At 43.0% G+C, this 16,784-nt stretch overlaps 1 protein-coding gene across 1 annotated transcript; it reads left to right on the forward strand.

The window, feature by feature from the left end:
* Positions 1–553: 553 nt before the first annotated feature.
* On the forward strand, positions 554–3,185 carry LRRN1 (leucine rich repeat neuronal 1). The gene has a single exon (XM_015417942.1). It carries the CDS (start codon positions 657–659, stop codon positions 2,805–2,807), a length of 2,151 nt encoding a protein of 716 aa, XP_015273428.1. The 5' UTR covers positions 554–656; the 3' UTR covers positions 2,808–3,185.
* Positions 3,186–16,784: the final 13,599 nt, after the last annotated feature.

The raw sequence follows: 16,784 nt of genomic DNA on the forward strand, positions 1-16,784 counted from the left end.
GTTTCACCAGCAGGGGGCTTTTGGGGGTGTTCCAGGAGTGGGCGGGACAACATGCTGATGTCACCTGGAAGTGACATCAGTGCATTGGGATGGGATGCTGTGCTTTTTGGGCAAAACTCTATGATAAAAGCAACCTCAAACCATAGAATTTTGCCCCAAAAGCAGAGCATCACCCCCCAATGGCACCAATGTGTTGAAATCATTTCCGGGTGACATCAGCACATTGTGCATGGCATCGGGTGGGGGAATTTCATCCTGCTGGCCAGCTGGCTGGCGGCAAGCAGAAACCCACAAAAACAATCCCCCACCCAGACCTGGGGAGTGGCAACTCTAGAAACAATGCATATTATAAGGTTTTAGAAATAGTGTTAACTTTTTTAAAATAAGGTTTATATCTCTTTTCTTTACAGATGTATTGCTGTACACTGACTAAAATAGCTCACAGAGAAGGCTGAGTGAAAATACTGGTGTTGGTGAAGATACGTTGGATTCCTTGCTGTCCACAAAAAGAAAAGGCCTAGCAGTACTTTCTATCCTCTGAGGGTACCAGCCTTTCAAACAGCAGCCTTCACTACGCTTAGTCCTTGTTCAACTATACATTTTATATTTTTGTTCCTTGCAAGGGATTAACTGATAGAACCTACTAGCAACCCAACATGGCTGGGATCAGTTATATTTTAAGAGTATGCCATTTGGTACTGGGATTACTCATAAATCCATTCAGTGCATCTTCCATGCAGAATAATGAATGTCCACAGTTGTGTGTGTGTGAGATCAGGCCATGGTTTACACCCCAGTCAACCTACAGAGAAGCCACTACAGTTGATTGCAATGATCTTCGTTTGACAAAAATCCCCAGCAACCTATCCAGTGACACCCAAGTTCTTTTGTTACAAAGCAACAACATTGCCAAGACTACAGATGAGCTCCAGCAGCTTTTCAATTTAACAGAGCTGGATTTTTCACAGAATAATTTCACTAGTATAAAAGATGTGGGGCTGTCAAACCTCACCCAACTCACCACTTTACATCTGGAGGAAAATCAGGTCACAGAGATGACGGATTACTGCTTACAGGATCTGTGTAATCTTCAGGAACTTTATATAAACCATAACCAAATCAGTACCATTTCTGCAAATGCGTTCTCAGGCCTGAAGAACCTTTTAAGACTTCATCTTAACTCCAACAGATTAAAAGTTATTGACAGTCGTTGGTTTGATTCAACACCCAACCTGGAAATTTTGATGATTGGGGAAAATCCTGTGATTGGAATACTAGACATGAACTTCAAACCACTCTCAAATTTAAGAAGTTTGGTTCTGGCTGGTATGTACTTGACTGACATTCCTGGAAATGCACTAGTAGGTTTGGATAGTCTTGAAAGTCTGTCTTTCTATGACAATAGGTTGGTTAAAGTTCCTCAGCTTGCACTTGAGAAAGTTCCAAATCTAAAATTTTTGGATCTTAACAAAAACCCAATCCACAAAATCCAGGAAGGAGACTTTAAAAACATGCTTCGTCTGAAGGAACTTGGCATCAACAATATGGGAGAGCTGGTTTCTGTTGATAGATATGCACTAGACAATCTTCCTGAACTTACCAAGCTTGAAGCAACAAATAATCCAAAGTTATCTTATATACACCGTTTAGCGTTTCGGAATGTCCCTGCACTGGAGAGTCTGATGCTTAATAACAATGCCTTGAATGCAGTCTACCAAAAAACAGTGGAATCCCTTCCAAACTTGCGTGAGATCAGCATCCACAGTAACCCCCTCAGGTGTGATTGTGTCATCCACTGGATAAACTCAAACAAGACCAACATCCGTTTCATGGAGCCTTTATCCATGTTCTGTGCGATGCCACCAGAATACAGAGGGCAACAAGTAAAGGAGGTGTTAATACAAGATGCCAATGAGCAATGTCTTCCAATGATTTCTCATGATACTTTCCCAAATCATTTGAATTTGGACATTGGCATGACTGTCTTCTTAGATTGTCGGGCCATGGCAGAACCAGAACCTGAGATTTATTGGGTAACTCCACTTGGGAATAAAATAACTGCTGATACTCTTTCAGACAAGTACAAGCTTAGCAGTGAAGGTACTCTGGAAATATCTAATATTCAAACAGAAGATTCTGGAAGGTACACTTGCGTAGCCCAAAACCTAGAAGGTGCAGACACCAGAGTAGCTACGATAAGAGTGAATGGAACATTGAGGGATGGTACACAAGTGTTGAAAATATATGTCAAGCAAGCAGAATCTCATTCAATCCTAGTTTCTTGGAAGGTAAATTCTAATGTTATGACCTCTAACTTAAAATGGTCATCCGCTACAATGAAGATTGACAACCCTCACATTACCTATACTGCAAGGGTCCCTGTTGATGTGCATGAATATAACCTTACACATTTGCAACCCTCCACAGATTACGAGGTTTGTCTCACTGTATCCAACATCCATCAGCAAACTCAGAAATCCTGTGTTAATGTTACAACAAAAAATGCAGCTTTTGCCCTGGACGTTACTGACCAGGAAACAAGTACGGCTCTGGCTGCAGTTATGGGCTCAATGTTTGCTGTTATCAGTCTGGCCTCTGTTTCCGTTTACGTTGCTAAACGGTTTAAGAGGAAAAACTATCATCATTCACTGAAAAAGTATATGCAAAAGACCTCTTCAATCCCACTGAATGAGCTGTATCCTCCACTTATTAACCTCTGGGAAGGTGACAGTGAAAAGGACAAGGAGGGTTCTGCGGAAACCAAGCCAACTCAAGTGGACACATCCAGAAGCTATTATATGTGGTAACTCAGATGATATTTTGCTTCTGGTAGTAAGGAGCACAAAGACTTTTTTGCTTTATTCTGCAAAAGTGACGAGTTTCAAGACTTTTGTATTTTTTGACTTTGCTAGTTTTGTGGCAGAGTGGTGAGGACAGGTGGATATTTCAAAAATTTTTAGTATAGCGTATCGCAATGGTTTTGACACCCAAAATGGCAGCTTCACCTAGCTTCCAGTTTCTTTTTAGTTGTGCTTAATTTAACAATGCTGTTCTAACTATGGGGGGGGGAATGAAAGGTTGGGATTGCCCTGTGATCTACAAGAAGCATGACCCCTTTCTTCTGAAGCCATCAACAGAAAGTACAGTGTCCTGCAAAATCTGATACCAACTTGAAAATACACTAAACCAGCTTTGTCATAATCTGGTCTAAGGACTCTTAAATTGAGATAAAATGACAAGATTTTGAACACTATTAGTTGGCTGTACTGTAATGTTGTATCAACTGATTTGAATGTTTGGTTTTTTTGTCTACGAACAATTGATTTTCCTTTCCTTTTTTAATAGTTTAAGAGGCTTAGGTAAAAGCTAATAAGGCAATTGAAGTATGTACACCTTTTTCCAATGTAACAAACTAAATGTTAATTGCTCTTTTATTATATTTAGTAGAAACTTTTGAAGAAACTTAGAATTTTGTTCTGTGTAATCCACCAACACCTTGCATAGAATGAAGACAGAAGTATAATAAATTATAGTTTTTGTTCTGTTTGGTTTTTTAGAAGAGTTGTGGTAGTGTATCTCTTTAGCTACATCATCAGCTTTAATTGGTGGATATGTTTTGGCATAAAATATATCCAAGCATATATCAATCGTGGGTCTCTGGGTTAAATTAGATTTCATTTTTTCACAGAAAGAGCTATTTTAACAGTTTGTGATTTTTATCCACACTTAGTTTATAAGCCAACAAAATAATTATGAGAATTTCATTAGAAGGATGTGTGTTGGGTAAAAAAAAATTGTACCTTTATCAAATCCAAAAATGTGTAACACACATTGTGTTTCTTGGATGAGCAAGATTGGCCTTGTAGCAAATGGCTGCTGTCCTTACAGTAAGTAAAGAAGAAAGAAAACATCTTTAGTTGTTCAGAATACATACAAGATTGAACATGTATGACAAGGAGCTTGAGCTGCAAGTCTGGGATTCTGCAAAGTGTTAAGTTGCTTGTTGAAGAGGGCAAAGGTAATACGCTAATTGGTTCTCATTACATTAGGCTGAGTGTAATTATTTTTCTAATGTGATGGACTAGAATGCTGACTCACAGATGGTAAAGGTGTCCTTTTGTCCAAGGAACCTCAATGCATAATGAATGGAGGCTTACTTCCTAGTAAGGCAGAATTGTCTAAAATGTGAACAAAAAACAAAGAGTAGATAAAAAGTTATCATTCCCCTAGTAGTAACACAGAGGTGTCGAACTCATTAGTTATGAGGTCCAGATCTGATATGTCACTTTATCAGGCTGGGCCATGTGTGCTGTAAGATGTAACATGAGCTACTGGAGAGATAAACTTTATAAAGATTATTTCAGATGCCAAATGGCAGTAGCAGGTGTGATTTGATTAGGTGTGATATGCAGAGGGGTAGTAGGCATGGAGATATCAGCATTAGTAACAAGACAGGCAGCCTAGGACTCAATTTGGTCCAGGAGGATTCAGTCCAGGAGGATGCAAAGAATAAATGGGAATAAGTCTGAAGAAGTGAGCAATAACTCACAAAAGCACATACTAGGGATGTGCAAAAACCCAAAAATTTGGCCCATTTGGATTCGCCCGAATCGGGCAAATCAATTTCGGCTGGCAGTAAGAGGAAGAGGAAGAGATTGGATTTATACCCCGCCCTTCACTACCCAAAGGTGTCTCAGAGTGGCTTACAAACTCCTTTCCCTTCCCCTCCCCACAACAGACACCCTGTGAGGTAGGTGGGGCTGAGAGAACTCTTGACAGAAACTGCTCTTTTTCAAGAACAGCTGTGCCAGAGTTATGGCTTGCCCAAGGTCATCCACCCAGGTGAAAGTGGAGGAGTGGGGAATCAAACCAGGTTCTCCCAGATTAGAGTCCATGCACTTAACCACTACACCAAACTGGCTCTCCCATATGTCAGTTTCGTCAGTACCAGCGGATTGGGGAGTCTTTCGGCCAGCCGAATGTCAATTTCAGCCCCATTATACCCTATGGGCCATTGAAGTCAATGGCGAAAACATAGGGTATATTCTGGGGGCTGGAGGGGAGGTGGCTTGAGGGAGAGACTCCAAACTCACAGGGTAGCTGCTGGAGCCTCTCCCCAAGATACCAACCAGGTTTCAAGGGCATTGGACCAGGGGGTCCAATTTTACGGGCCCTCAAACAGGTTGCCGCATCCCCTTCAGCGTTCTCTATGGTGGGGGGGGAGTTACTTTTTTCCCACCATAGAGAATAATGGAGGGGATGGGGCAACCTGTTTGGGGGGCCATAGAATTGGACCCCCTGGTCCACTGTTCTTCAAACTTGGTTGGTATCTTTAGGAGATGCTCCAGCAGCTTCCCTGCGAGTTTGGAGCCTCTCCCTCAAACCCCTCCCCTCCAGTCCCCAGAATATACCATATGTTTTCACCTTTGACTTCAATGGCCCATAGGATATAATGGGGCTGAATTGCCACCAAAATTCAGCGGCAAGCCAATTCAGATCAGAGAATCTGAATTGGCCTGCAGCAGCCCGAAAGGGGTCTGAATGGGCCATTTTCAGGGGTGCATTCGGTTCGGATGAACCGAATGCACATCCCTAGCACATACCCTACCACAAATTTTGTTAGTCTTTAAGGTGCTACTGGACTCTTATTATTTCTACTATTAGGGACCACAACATTCAAAAAACAGTGGGGGAACATTTTAACCTTCCAGGACATTCAGTTGCTGACCCAACAGTAGCAGTTCTCTTACAAAGGAATTTCAATTAGAGAGATTGCTGAATTTCAACTGATAATGAAGAAGAAGAGATTGGAATTATACCCCACCCTTCACTACCTGAAGGAGCCTGAGAGTGGCTTACGATCTCCTTTCCCTTCCCCTCCCCACAACAGACACCCTGTGAGGTAGGTGGGGCTGAGGGAGCTCTTTTTCAAGAACAGCTCTAAAATAACTAGTAACTGACCCAAGGTCACATCAGCAGCTGCATGTGGGGAGTCAAACCTGGTTCTCCCAGATTAGAGTCCCCGCTCCTAACCACTACATCAAACTGTCTCTCGACAATGCATTGACAATGAAGCTCAAGACAATGCATCCTCCTGGACTGAACTGAGATCTAGATTTCTTCTCTCATTACCAATACCTGCTATTGTCATTTGGTGTCTAAAATAACCACACTTTCCAAGATATAAAGAAGAAGTGAGCAGTGCCTCAAAGCGCCTGTCCTGCTGCTAATTTTGTTAGTCATTAAGGTGCTACTGGACTCTTGCTCCTTCCACTAATAAAGAATGCAGGCTGTGCTGTTAGGTTTCTTCCCCCTCCCATCTGTTAGAACTGGACAGGGAGATCTCTCCAGGTGCCATGGGACTCCATCTGTCTTTCTCCCCTCCCTCCCCTCTCTCTGAAGCAGTGTGCTTGCACACAAGAGATTATACCTGGAATAAAATGTTGGCCTTCTTAAAAGTGCCACGGGACTCCATTATTCACCCTCCCTGGCTCTTAAAAAATCTTTCCCTCCCCGGCAGGGGGAGGGGCCCTCAGCCAATCGAGGGAAGGGAGGCTTGGCTTTCTTTCTCTCCTCTGTGAAGCAGGAAGTAGGAGAGACTGGGCAAAAGCAGCTGCAATACAGGAAGCAGGAAACAGCAGAGAGCCAGTTGCTTATGGGCTGGATAGCAGCCCTGCAAGGACTGGATCCAGCCGACATACCATATGTTTGACACACCTGCACTAACAGTAAGACACAGGGAGAGGAAAACAAACTTGACCCAATACCTGGAATCAATAATCACAAGGGTAAGAAAGAAGCCTGATAAAGGGCCAATATTAAAAACCTCGTGTATAACAATTACATACAAAAATACTTGTATTTATTAGATAGATTGCTACTTGTTGAGAACAGCTCTGATTACATAGTCACATAGGTATTTTCTGGACCAGAATTGGAAGATGTTCTCACTCAACAGCTGTGCATTTGGCACCAGAAACATGACTCTCATCTTAAGAGGCCTCATAAACATCCTGGTCTGGTGTCTTACTAACCTTGCTGCTCAACTTTCCTTTTATGGTCCAGTATCAATGTATTGTTTGTTATTTCATTGTAACATGTAACATTGTAATGTGTCTTTCTGTACCTCAAATTGTTTGAAGAAGGCCCCCAAGGGGGCAGAAACACATCAGGTCACTAGTACTAGCCCTTGTATTCAGGTCATTTGTACTTTATAACGAGGCTTTCATTGGGCCCGTATATTTTTTGAACTGTCTTTCTAATAAACATATGTATTTTTGTATATATTTATTATACACTAGGTTTTTAATATTGGCCCTTTATCAGGCTTCTTCCTTACCCCTGCACTAACACCTCTGTTTTGTTGGGATTATGCTTCTGTTTGTTAACCTTCATTCATTCCAAGACTGCCTCCAGCCACTTGTTCTGTTTCTCTCCCAGCAGCTGTACATAGGTGTTGAAGAGTTTGGGGGACAAAATAGAACCTTGTGGAACCCCTGAGGCCAAGGGGTGGAGCAGCAATCCCCCAGCACCACACTAAAGGTACCACAGAACAGTGTCTCCTAGTCCCAACCCCAAAAAGTTGACCAGAAGACTACCATGACTGATGGTGTCAAAAGCACCTGGGAACTCCAGAAGAATGAACAGGTTTGGACTCTGCCTCTCCATCTCCTGGTGCATGTCATCCACCAGGGTGACCAAGGTCATTTCAGTCCTATGAACAGTCCCAAAACCAGATTACAGTGCATCTAAACAATCTGCTTCATCCAGGAATTCCTGAAGTTGCCCAGCCACCATTTGTTCAATAACCTTGCTCAAGAATTGTACATTTGAGACTGGACAATAGGTGTTCAACTCTCCTGGGTCCAGAGTAACTTTCTTTAGGAGTGGACGCCCCACTGCCACTTCAAGGCAGGGGCAACCACCCCTTCTTAGGGAGGTGGCATTTACTGTTTCCTGGATCCATTCTGCTGGCCCTCCTCCAGTAGATTTAAGCAGCCAGGAGGGGCAAGGGTTATACAAGCAGGCGGTAGGTCTCAAACTTCCAAGAATACTGTCCACATTCTCATACTGGACAAGATGAAAGGTATCCCACACAACTGGACAATCTGAGACTTTCTGATGCTGGCCCTGCTACTGTAGAGTCCAAGTTGGAATGGATGTGGGAGATGTTATCCTCAACTTTAAAAAATGATCATAGCAGGCTGCAAAACAGTCCACCTTCTTCTATAGGCTAGAACCCAATAAGCTTCTGAACAACCAGAAGTTCCACAAGTCTACACTGTATGGATGCAATCGTGATGGGAAAATATTGTTTCTTCACTGGCATCTCAGCCATGGGATAGGCCTTAAAATGAGCCATAGCCTGTAGTTTTCCAGATATGTCCTGTCTTTCTCCGCTATCACTCTAGCCATCTCTCTTGCCGTTACATTGTCCATAGCCCCTTAGCAAACCAATGGTGCCCAGGCTCTTGGAGCTGATAGAGGGCACCTAGGAGAAACTGGATCCATCAAGGCAGATCATCATAGTCTTCCCCCCACCCCTGCGGAGTCTAAACCAGAGAAGGACATTGGATTTATACCCCGCCCTTCATTACACAAGGGAGTCTCAGAGCAGCTTACAAACTCCTTTCCCTTCCCCTCCCCACAACAGACACCCTGTGAGATAGGTGGAGCTGAGAGAGCTCTGACAGAAACTGCTCTTTTTCAAGAACAGCTGTGCCAGAACTATGGCTTGCCCAAGGTCATCCAGCAGGTGCAAGTGGAGGAGTGGGGAATCAAACCCGGTTCTCCCAGATTAGAGTCCGTGCACTTAACCACTACTCCAAACTGGCTCTCCAAACAGAGCCAGTTTGGTGTAGTGGTTAAGAGTGGTGGATTTTAATCTGGAGAAGTGGGTTTGATTCCCCACTCCTCCACATGAAGCCAATTGGGTGACCTTGGGTCAGTCATAGTACTCAGAGCTGTTCTCTCGAGCAGCTCTCTCAGCCCCACCTACCTCACAGGGTATCTATTGTGGGGAGAGGATGGGAAGGCGATTGTAACCTCTGAGTGAAGGGCAGGGTATAAATTCAATCTCTTCTACCTCAGCAAGCAGTGATTTGTCTTCGATCATCCCACCTGTGTAGATTCTCTCCTCCCCAGGCCAATCCAGGAATGGAAGGGAAAGAATTCTACACTGGAACCATACATTACACAAGAACCCAGGAGAGATAGCCTCTCTGGATTTGCAGACATAGCCACCAGGATCTCTAGATTAATCCCTCACCAGCCTGAGATTAGAGATCCAGAATCTCAGTTGGCATGTGGATTTTACACTTCCACAACTCTGTCTAGAGCTGTACAGTTAATCTTAGCAAGGTAGCATAATTGGTGAGTGGTTCAGACAACAGGACTTAGCTTGGAGTCAGTTGCACATCAAGCAGACACTATTTATAAAAAAGAATAAAGTTTATTTAGCACAGAATTTAACACAGGCTACAGGGAGTACTGAAAACAAGAAAACTTATGGCCCTTGGCCCTAACTAAACATTAGAGATCTGCATAGTTACCAGGATGATCCATAGTCAAGAAGTCCCAGTACAAAGTCCAATTAGGTCCCATCTTTGTACAAGCATGCAGCCATATGCTCACAAAGCAGTCCTTTGTTCTCTCCCAGGCCGCATGGCATCACAGCATTTCAGATAGACAGACACAGATCGGCAGAGATCATACCAGGAACAGAAGAGAAGAGTTTCTCATTGGGTTTAAACAGATATAGGGCAATTCCAGTTTTCAAATTAGCTCTGGCCAGGAGCCAATTGAAGTAGACCTGGGTGTGCCCAATGGTAGAGTTGTCATGGCTACAGTTTCTGAATGGTCAGTAGTCTTGAAGGCCACACCTGCAGTTATGTGATCCCCAAGCACTAACCACTCCTCTATGCTTTACGTGAGTCCTGGCATGTAGGCACAGCCAGGCGCCATCAGGTCTAGCTTTCCCCACTAGAAGTGTGAAGACTATGTGGTTATATGGCAGGCTATTGAGCCTCTCTGACCAAATGGTCAGCCATCTGGCTTGTAACAGGAAACAAGGTATCAGAAAGACATTTCAGGGAAATGTACTCCTAAGCTACGAACCTGGCTTTTCAAGGGGGGGTATAACCCCATCCAAGACAGGAGAGATCTGAAGTCTCTGGTCTGTCTTTCTGCTAATCCAGAGAACCTTTTAACTGTTGCTGCCTTGGCAGGGAAGGAGAAGGAAGGCCACTTTGGTTTTTGTGAAACCAAAAGGAATATAGTAACATAATTAATAGTTGCAATCATGAAAATACTAACCGATTTTTGAAACAAAAAGTTAAAAATTGCACATTCCTATTGTTATGGTCTTTTGTTCATCTTTACCTCTTTCTTGGCCACTGGAGGATTATAACACACCCCGACCTCCAGCAATAATTTTGTACAGACAGGCGTTCAGTCTCCTGGACTCACACACCTTGAGAAGAACTACACAATTCTAAATGTCAGCAGGACAGCATGAGGTATAAAAGGATTCCAGTTAATGACTTATTTATATTTTGGTTTAGAGTGCTTTCCTTTTTCTAATCCTTCAGTAACTTCCTTTTTGCAAGATCTCTCCCTTGGAGGCCATGACCAATGCTGATTTATGTCAGTATGATTCAGATCAAGTGCAAGCAAGTGGAATTTTTAATCCTCACCTTCAACCCTTGCCATAATGTACAGTATTCCCTTTTTCAGCTATGAGTAAAAGAAAGATATTTCCCCCTATGCCACTCTAGTTTTCCTTACACAATGTCATTTGACAAACTGAATGAGTTGCGATCCAATATAATTGTCTTGTTTTAGGGTGAAGCCAATTAAAATTCTAGGTTCCCCCCCCCCTCTATGCATAACAAATGAATGTTGTTGAATTAGTCTTACATTTGAAACTGGCAGTTGAATGCTGAACAGAAAAACAACACAGCTGTGCAAGTCATTTTTGAAGCTCGGGGCCAGTTTACACAGTAAAACCACTATGTGTACATGGGCGTGTATGTACAGCTTCGAAACAGATAATATAGGCTAGCTCCCATGACTATCCTAAATCTCATTCTACCTTCCTGTGTTTCTTCTACCCAGACAGCCAAGTTGATTGCAAAAAAAAGTAATTCTCTTATGAGTCATTCCATGCAGCAGTGAAAGTATACATTTCTTACTGGTATTCTCTCTCTCTCTCTCTCTCATGGTGGTGGAGGATGAAGCAGAAAATGGAAGGTACCGGTAGAAAAGACACCTGACAAGGGGAACATTGACTCTTGAAAGGTTACACCCTGCCACAAATTTTATTAAGTCTTTAAGTCCTTCTTGGTTGTTGCCTCTGCTCACAATGGCTAACGTGTGCTTCTTCTTCCCATAATGCCTTGAGCTGAATGTGTGCAAGCTACATTAACAAAATGCAGGCAAGTGTTCCCGATGTGAAGGCTCTCACAGTAGGTGATGCAAACAGCTTCCTTTAGGCTCATGGTATACAGATATGGGTGCACAGTTCATGTGTTGCGTGTGTAGCAGATATAAAACCACAATTTAGTCCATTTCTCAACACAGTACACCATGCCAGTGGTCTGTACAAGTGTATTTTCACTCCTGCTTCTATAGCTATCTGATATGTGACCATGAGAACAGCCTAGGGGAGCAAGACCATTGAGATGATTGCATCCTGAACCCAGAAACTCGCAGTATAGTCCCTTTAGGGGCTTCACAAGAGCCAGTTTGGTGCAGTGGTTAAGAGCGGCAGGACTCTGATCTGGAGAAATGGGTTTGATTTCCCACTCCTCCACCTAAAGCCAGCTGGGTGACCTTGGGTCAGTCACAGCTCTCTCAGCCCCACCTATCTCACAGGGTGTCTGTTGTGGGGAGAGGAAGGGAAGGAGATTGTACACTGCTCCAAGACTCCTTCGAGTAGTGAAGGGCGGGGTATAAAACCAACTCTTCTTTTCTTCATTATCATCATTTCCATAACCACATGATTGTTATTGTAGGAGCTCATATGGATCAGGCAGATATGAAGAATTCAGTATGTAGAGTCAATTTGGGTGTACTGGTTAGAACTAGGACTAGGGCACCCTCTTGGCCTTGAAATTTGTGGGGAAGCACTGGGCCAGTCTTCAGGAGGAGCTTTGGCTCAGAGACAGAGCACATGCTTTGTATGCAGAAGGTCCCATGAATCTCCAAAATAAAAGGATCTCAGGTAGCTGGAGTTGGGAAAGAACTTTCCATACCTGAGACTCGGGGGCCACTGCCAATCAGAGTAGACCATACTGGATCAGACAGATGGCTGTTCTTCTGAGTCAGCATAAGACAGCTTCATCAATGACAACTGACCTATGAAGAAATTTATAATAGTCTTCTCTGATAGTTGCAACATGTAGACTAGCCCATTGTCTAACAAAACTTCTTTGCATGAATTGTAACTATCCACAAAAAGGGAGAGATATCAACATTTCTGACTCCATGGAATGACTTGCAGCAGGTTGTAACCTTAAGCTACTATTGTGGTAAAGTGTGGCAGGAACCAATAACAGTTCCAAATGGAAACCTATACCTGTTCACTCCTTGCTTCCTGTGTTCCCACATGTTCCTCCTTGTATGCCTGTGCATTCTCTCCTGCTCTTTCTCCTTTCTGTGGCTTTTCATCACCACCATTTCACTGTCACTTAAATTGTCACTTAATAATTGTCCTTCCTTGCTCTTTAAAACAATAATGAACTGGCCATTCTACACAATCAATCCTCTGTCCATGGCCAGACATTTTTTTCCCCTTTAGAGATTTCTGTCCTTTAAGGAGACTATTTGCCCAGTGATCATGGCAAGTGAGATACAAACACTGTAATTATTTTTCTTTGCAAGGGGCTCAACATTTTCATATGAGTAGTTCCATGAAAAATTCTGGTTTGCACTTCTGGCTAACTACTAATTCCAAGATTCATTCACCAGAACTGTTGTGCAATCTGAGAAGAAAAAAATAAATATCTGACTGGATGGATCGACATGGACCTACAGAGGCCTTAAGTCAGGGGTACATATTTATTTAATTAATTCCCCATCTTTCTCCCCAGTGGGGGCCCCAGAGCTGTTTACATTGTTCTCCTCTCATCTTCACAACAACCCTATGGGGTAGGTTAGGCTGAGAGTGTATGACTAGGCCAAAGTCATATTTGGATGGGTATATTCCTTGCATTCTCTTAGTACTCACCCTCCTTATTTTAGCCTTGAAATGCTTCTGTTGAAAAGTTGCTTAAAGTTTCTTGTGTAAAAGCACCATGTGTCATGACCCTTCTAGTATTTATTAATCCACCACATCTATAGATACTATTGAACCACTCTCCAGTTGTTCAAAACAGCAGCCAATCCATTGATTTGCAAATATGCTGTAAATAGAACCCTGGAGGCATAGATATTAACGATAAAGTTAGGGCACTGCACAGAATGTAGGCTCTGTTCAATAAATATTAAGGGCCAAAAAAATTAGAAAAGCTGAAATTCTCTTTAATCTATATTCTGGCTGTTAATTAACAACTTGTCTAAATGGCAATTTCTGATGCCTTTCCATCTTGCTGCAGACTATAACTTGCAACGTCCAAGTCTCATTTGCTGCCCAAGCCTTTCATTTTACACCCCCTTCCTGATCCAAAGCGGCCTCCACCGTGCAGAGTCAAAACAGTGTTTTGAGCAGCTCCAGTTGCAATTTGAAGCACTCCTGAGGGAAGCTGTAACTTTATTGGAGAGCAGCATTTAATTTCCGTTAACAACTGAGGGGACGGTAAAGCAGACTGAAGAGTGTAGGGCTGAGTGGAAATAGAGTATGGATCTTATCTGCAGGTTCACATGACATATTCTTCAGATGGTCAATCTGCACAGAAAACAGGAACAATGCTGCAAAAGAGAAACAAGGCCTGGTCTCTATTTATCCTATGTATTTTTAAAAACAAAAATGTATTTTTATCATCACCAGCTATATTCTCTCCAGCACTTCAGTGATAAAAATAGGGACAATCATGTATATTTTGACACCCCCATTCTCTCACCCTGGCTCAGTGCCTGAGCACATTACTCAGCTATTGCACAATACTGTCAGCTTTTCTGGGCCATTTTGTATCCCGTAGTCATATATCCTTGCTTGTTCTAGATTCTGGAACAGGATGTGTTGTGTCAGTTTACTAAAGTTAACTTTTTAAAAAAGCAAAGTTTAATTCCATAATGCATCTGGTTAAGAGCTGGGCCTGAAAGCCTCAGGCAGCTTTGAATTCTTTTTTTTTTTAAATCTACCCTCAAAGGGTAGAATTTTATTTGTTTTTTCATAACAGACAAACCGAACATACACACATATAACACAAACTGGGTTATCAAATGCTTATGCTTCCAGTAATTGCCTCTTAGATATTCTCAGGGGTCTTGTTGTAGAAAAAGAGCTGCCGGAGCTCATTAGCATAACTCATTAGCATAACTTATTTGCATATGCCACGCCCCCTGACATCACCGGAAGTGACAGAAGGCCACACCCCCTGACATCACCGGAAGTGTGTCAGAAGGCCCGGCTACTTACCCTCCTGCTTCATCCTCATTCCCAAACGGAATGAGGATCGAAGCAGAGGGTGGGGTAAAGAAGGGGGCGGGGCTTCACCACGTGACCGCCCCGCCCCCTCGAGGTTCTCTTCCGGAGCTCCGTACCTGAGAGCTCCCCCCCGACTAGAGCCCTGGATATTCTCTATCTAATATAGTATCACATAACATTATTTTCTATGAGCTCACATTTTTGTATCTTAAAACCAACGTTTGTACCTGCTATCTCAATGATCTAACCTCTACTTTGCTCTAGGGATTACATTTTTAGGTTACAATAGTTTGCACTATTATACCAATTATAAAAGTGCCTCCATGTGTTCTGAAATGTGTAGCTTGAATTCTTATTTCTTAGTGCACTGTAAAAGTGTCTTGAAGAAGTATGTGTATGTCCATGTACTTCATGCATGAATAATAAGAATACTTTTTAAAGGCATCCACAACATCTTTCCAGAAACTATCATTAGGCAATAGTCTCACTGGGAATAGGTATCAGAAAAGAGCAGCTGTCTTTGGAAAGAAGATCAGGTACACTGCATGTAGGCACAGTCAAGCCTGTGTGTCCCATTTAATGATGGAGCTGTCAAATATCAATGACAATTCTAACTTCTTTTTGAGAAATCCAGCAAAATGCTATAACTATAAAACACATAAAAAACTAGATCATGATGTTGACTTCACAGTAAATTTTTGTTAGTTGTTACAGCCTGATGCAGGCTCAAAAGTGGCTTGGGGGTATATCAGACCCAAAAAATATCAGTAAATATCGAATTTCCCCAGTCCAATACCGGTAAAGTATTTGGATTGAGGAAATATTTGGTATTGTTGAATATATTGGATCAATTATACCCACCAAGAAAAGAAGGAAAATGCCCTCCTTCCCTCCTGGAGCCCCCACAGCTTCTACTAGTCAGTTTCACTCCAGGCCAGTCAGCCCATTAGGTTTGGCCATTTAAACCTCACAGCTGACAGGTGGATGGGAGTGAAACTGACCAGTGGAAGCCTCCTCTCTTTGCCTTCCCTTCTCCAGCCACCCTGCCATGATGGGGTGGGTGGAGAAGGCAAGGTAGAGAGTCTAGGCATGTTTAAATGCCTTTCTTTCCTTCCCCGAACTAGGGGAGGAAAAGAAAGGTATTTAAACATGCCTTGCCACTCTCTCCCTTCCCTCCACGAGTCTCCCTACTACTGGGGAAGCAAAGGGAAGGCATGGAAAAACATTTGTGCTCCCTGCCTGCCCTTCTCCAGCTGCTCCACCATGGCAGGGCAGCTGGACAAAGCAAGGCAGGCAGCCCAGGCATGTTCAAATGCCTTTCTCCCCCAAACAACTTTAAACATGCCTCACCACTCTGTCCCCTCCCTCTGCAAGCTGTTGCAGGGAGGCCTTGGGGAGGGAAGGGGAGGCTAATTGGTTTACATGGGAGGAAGCCTCGGGAGCAGGGGGAGCAAAAGGAGCTCTGAAGTGGCTCCCAGGGAGGCATTTAAACCCAATAGCTGACTGGCAGCTCTGCCTGTCAGCTGTTAGGTTTAAGTGGCTGGTAGGGTTCGGTATAGCTGAATGAACCTGAATAAGAGCTGGATAGGATCAGCTTTTGGGGGGCACAGCTATACCAGTAGCCAAATACAAATGTCTGATCTGTATTCAGCTTACATAATACCCAAAAATACTGATAAGGCATTTTTGGGGTATTCATTTGGCTTGGTTATTTCCAAATGCATACCCCAGTACAGACGATCATCTAACATGGATTAGTTTATCTCTCTTCAACCTTTAATTACCCATTAGAACTATATCCAGATTGGTAAGGGGTGGTATCTCATGCTTGCACTATAGTTACACCTCTGAAATAAATGTTTATGTTGAAATTGTGCCCCTCCCCATTTTGAATGCAAATCTAGGCTGTAAGTTATTCCTCTGCTTAGAACGTTGCTGCATAAGCATCCCTTACTGGATACCAGGGTTTTTATGATATAAACAAGGTAACAGAGGTAGTTGGCACAAACCTCTCCCTCCCCCCCAAGTGCCCCCGATGTCCGGATTTAAGGATCCGCACAGAGGGGGCCAGTTCACTATTAGATATATAGATAATGTAAAAAAGAAGTACCAGCAATTTCTTTAACCACACTGCAAGTCAACCTTCCCAACTCTTTGCCACAAATATTATTTGCCTAAAGTATAGGCTGCCTCCCAG

This window comes from Gekko japonicus, unplaced genomic scaffold (genome assembly GCF_001447785.1).
Source record: "Gekko japonicus isolate JY-2015 unplaced genomic scaffold, Gekko_japonicus_V1.1 scaffold873, whole genome shotgun sequence".
Classification (NCBI taxonomy): Eukaryota; Metazoa; Chordata; class Lepidosauria; order Squamata; family Gekkonidae; genus Gekko; species Gekko japonicus.

Coding starts and splice junctions, on each gene's coding strand:
- LRRN1 (XM_015417942.1), top strand. CDS start 657: ATGGCTGGGATCAGTTATATTTTAAGAGTATGCCATTTGGTACTGGGA.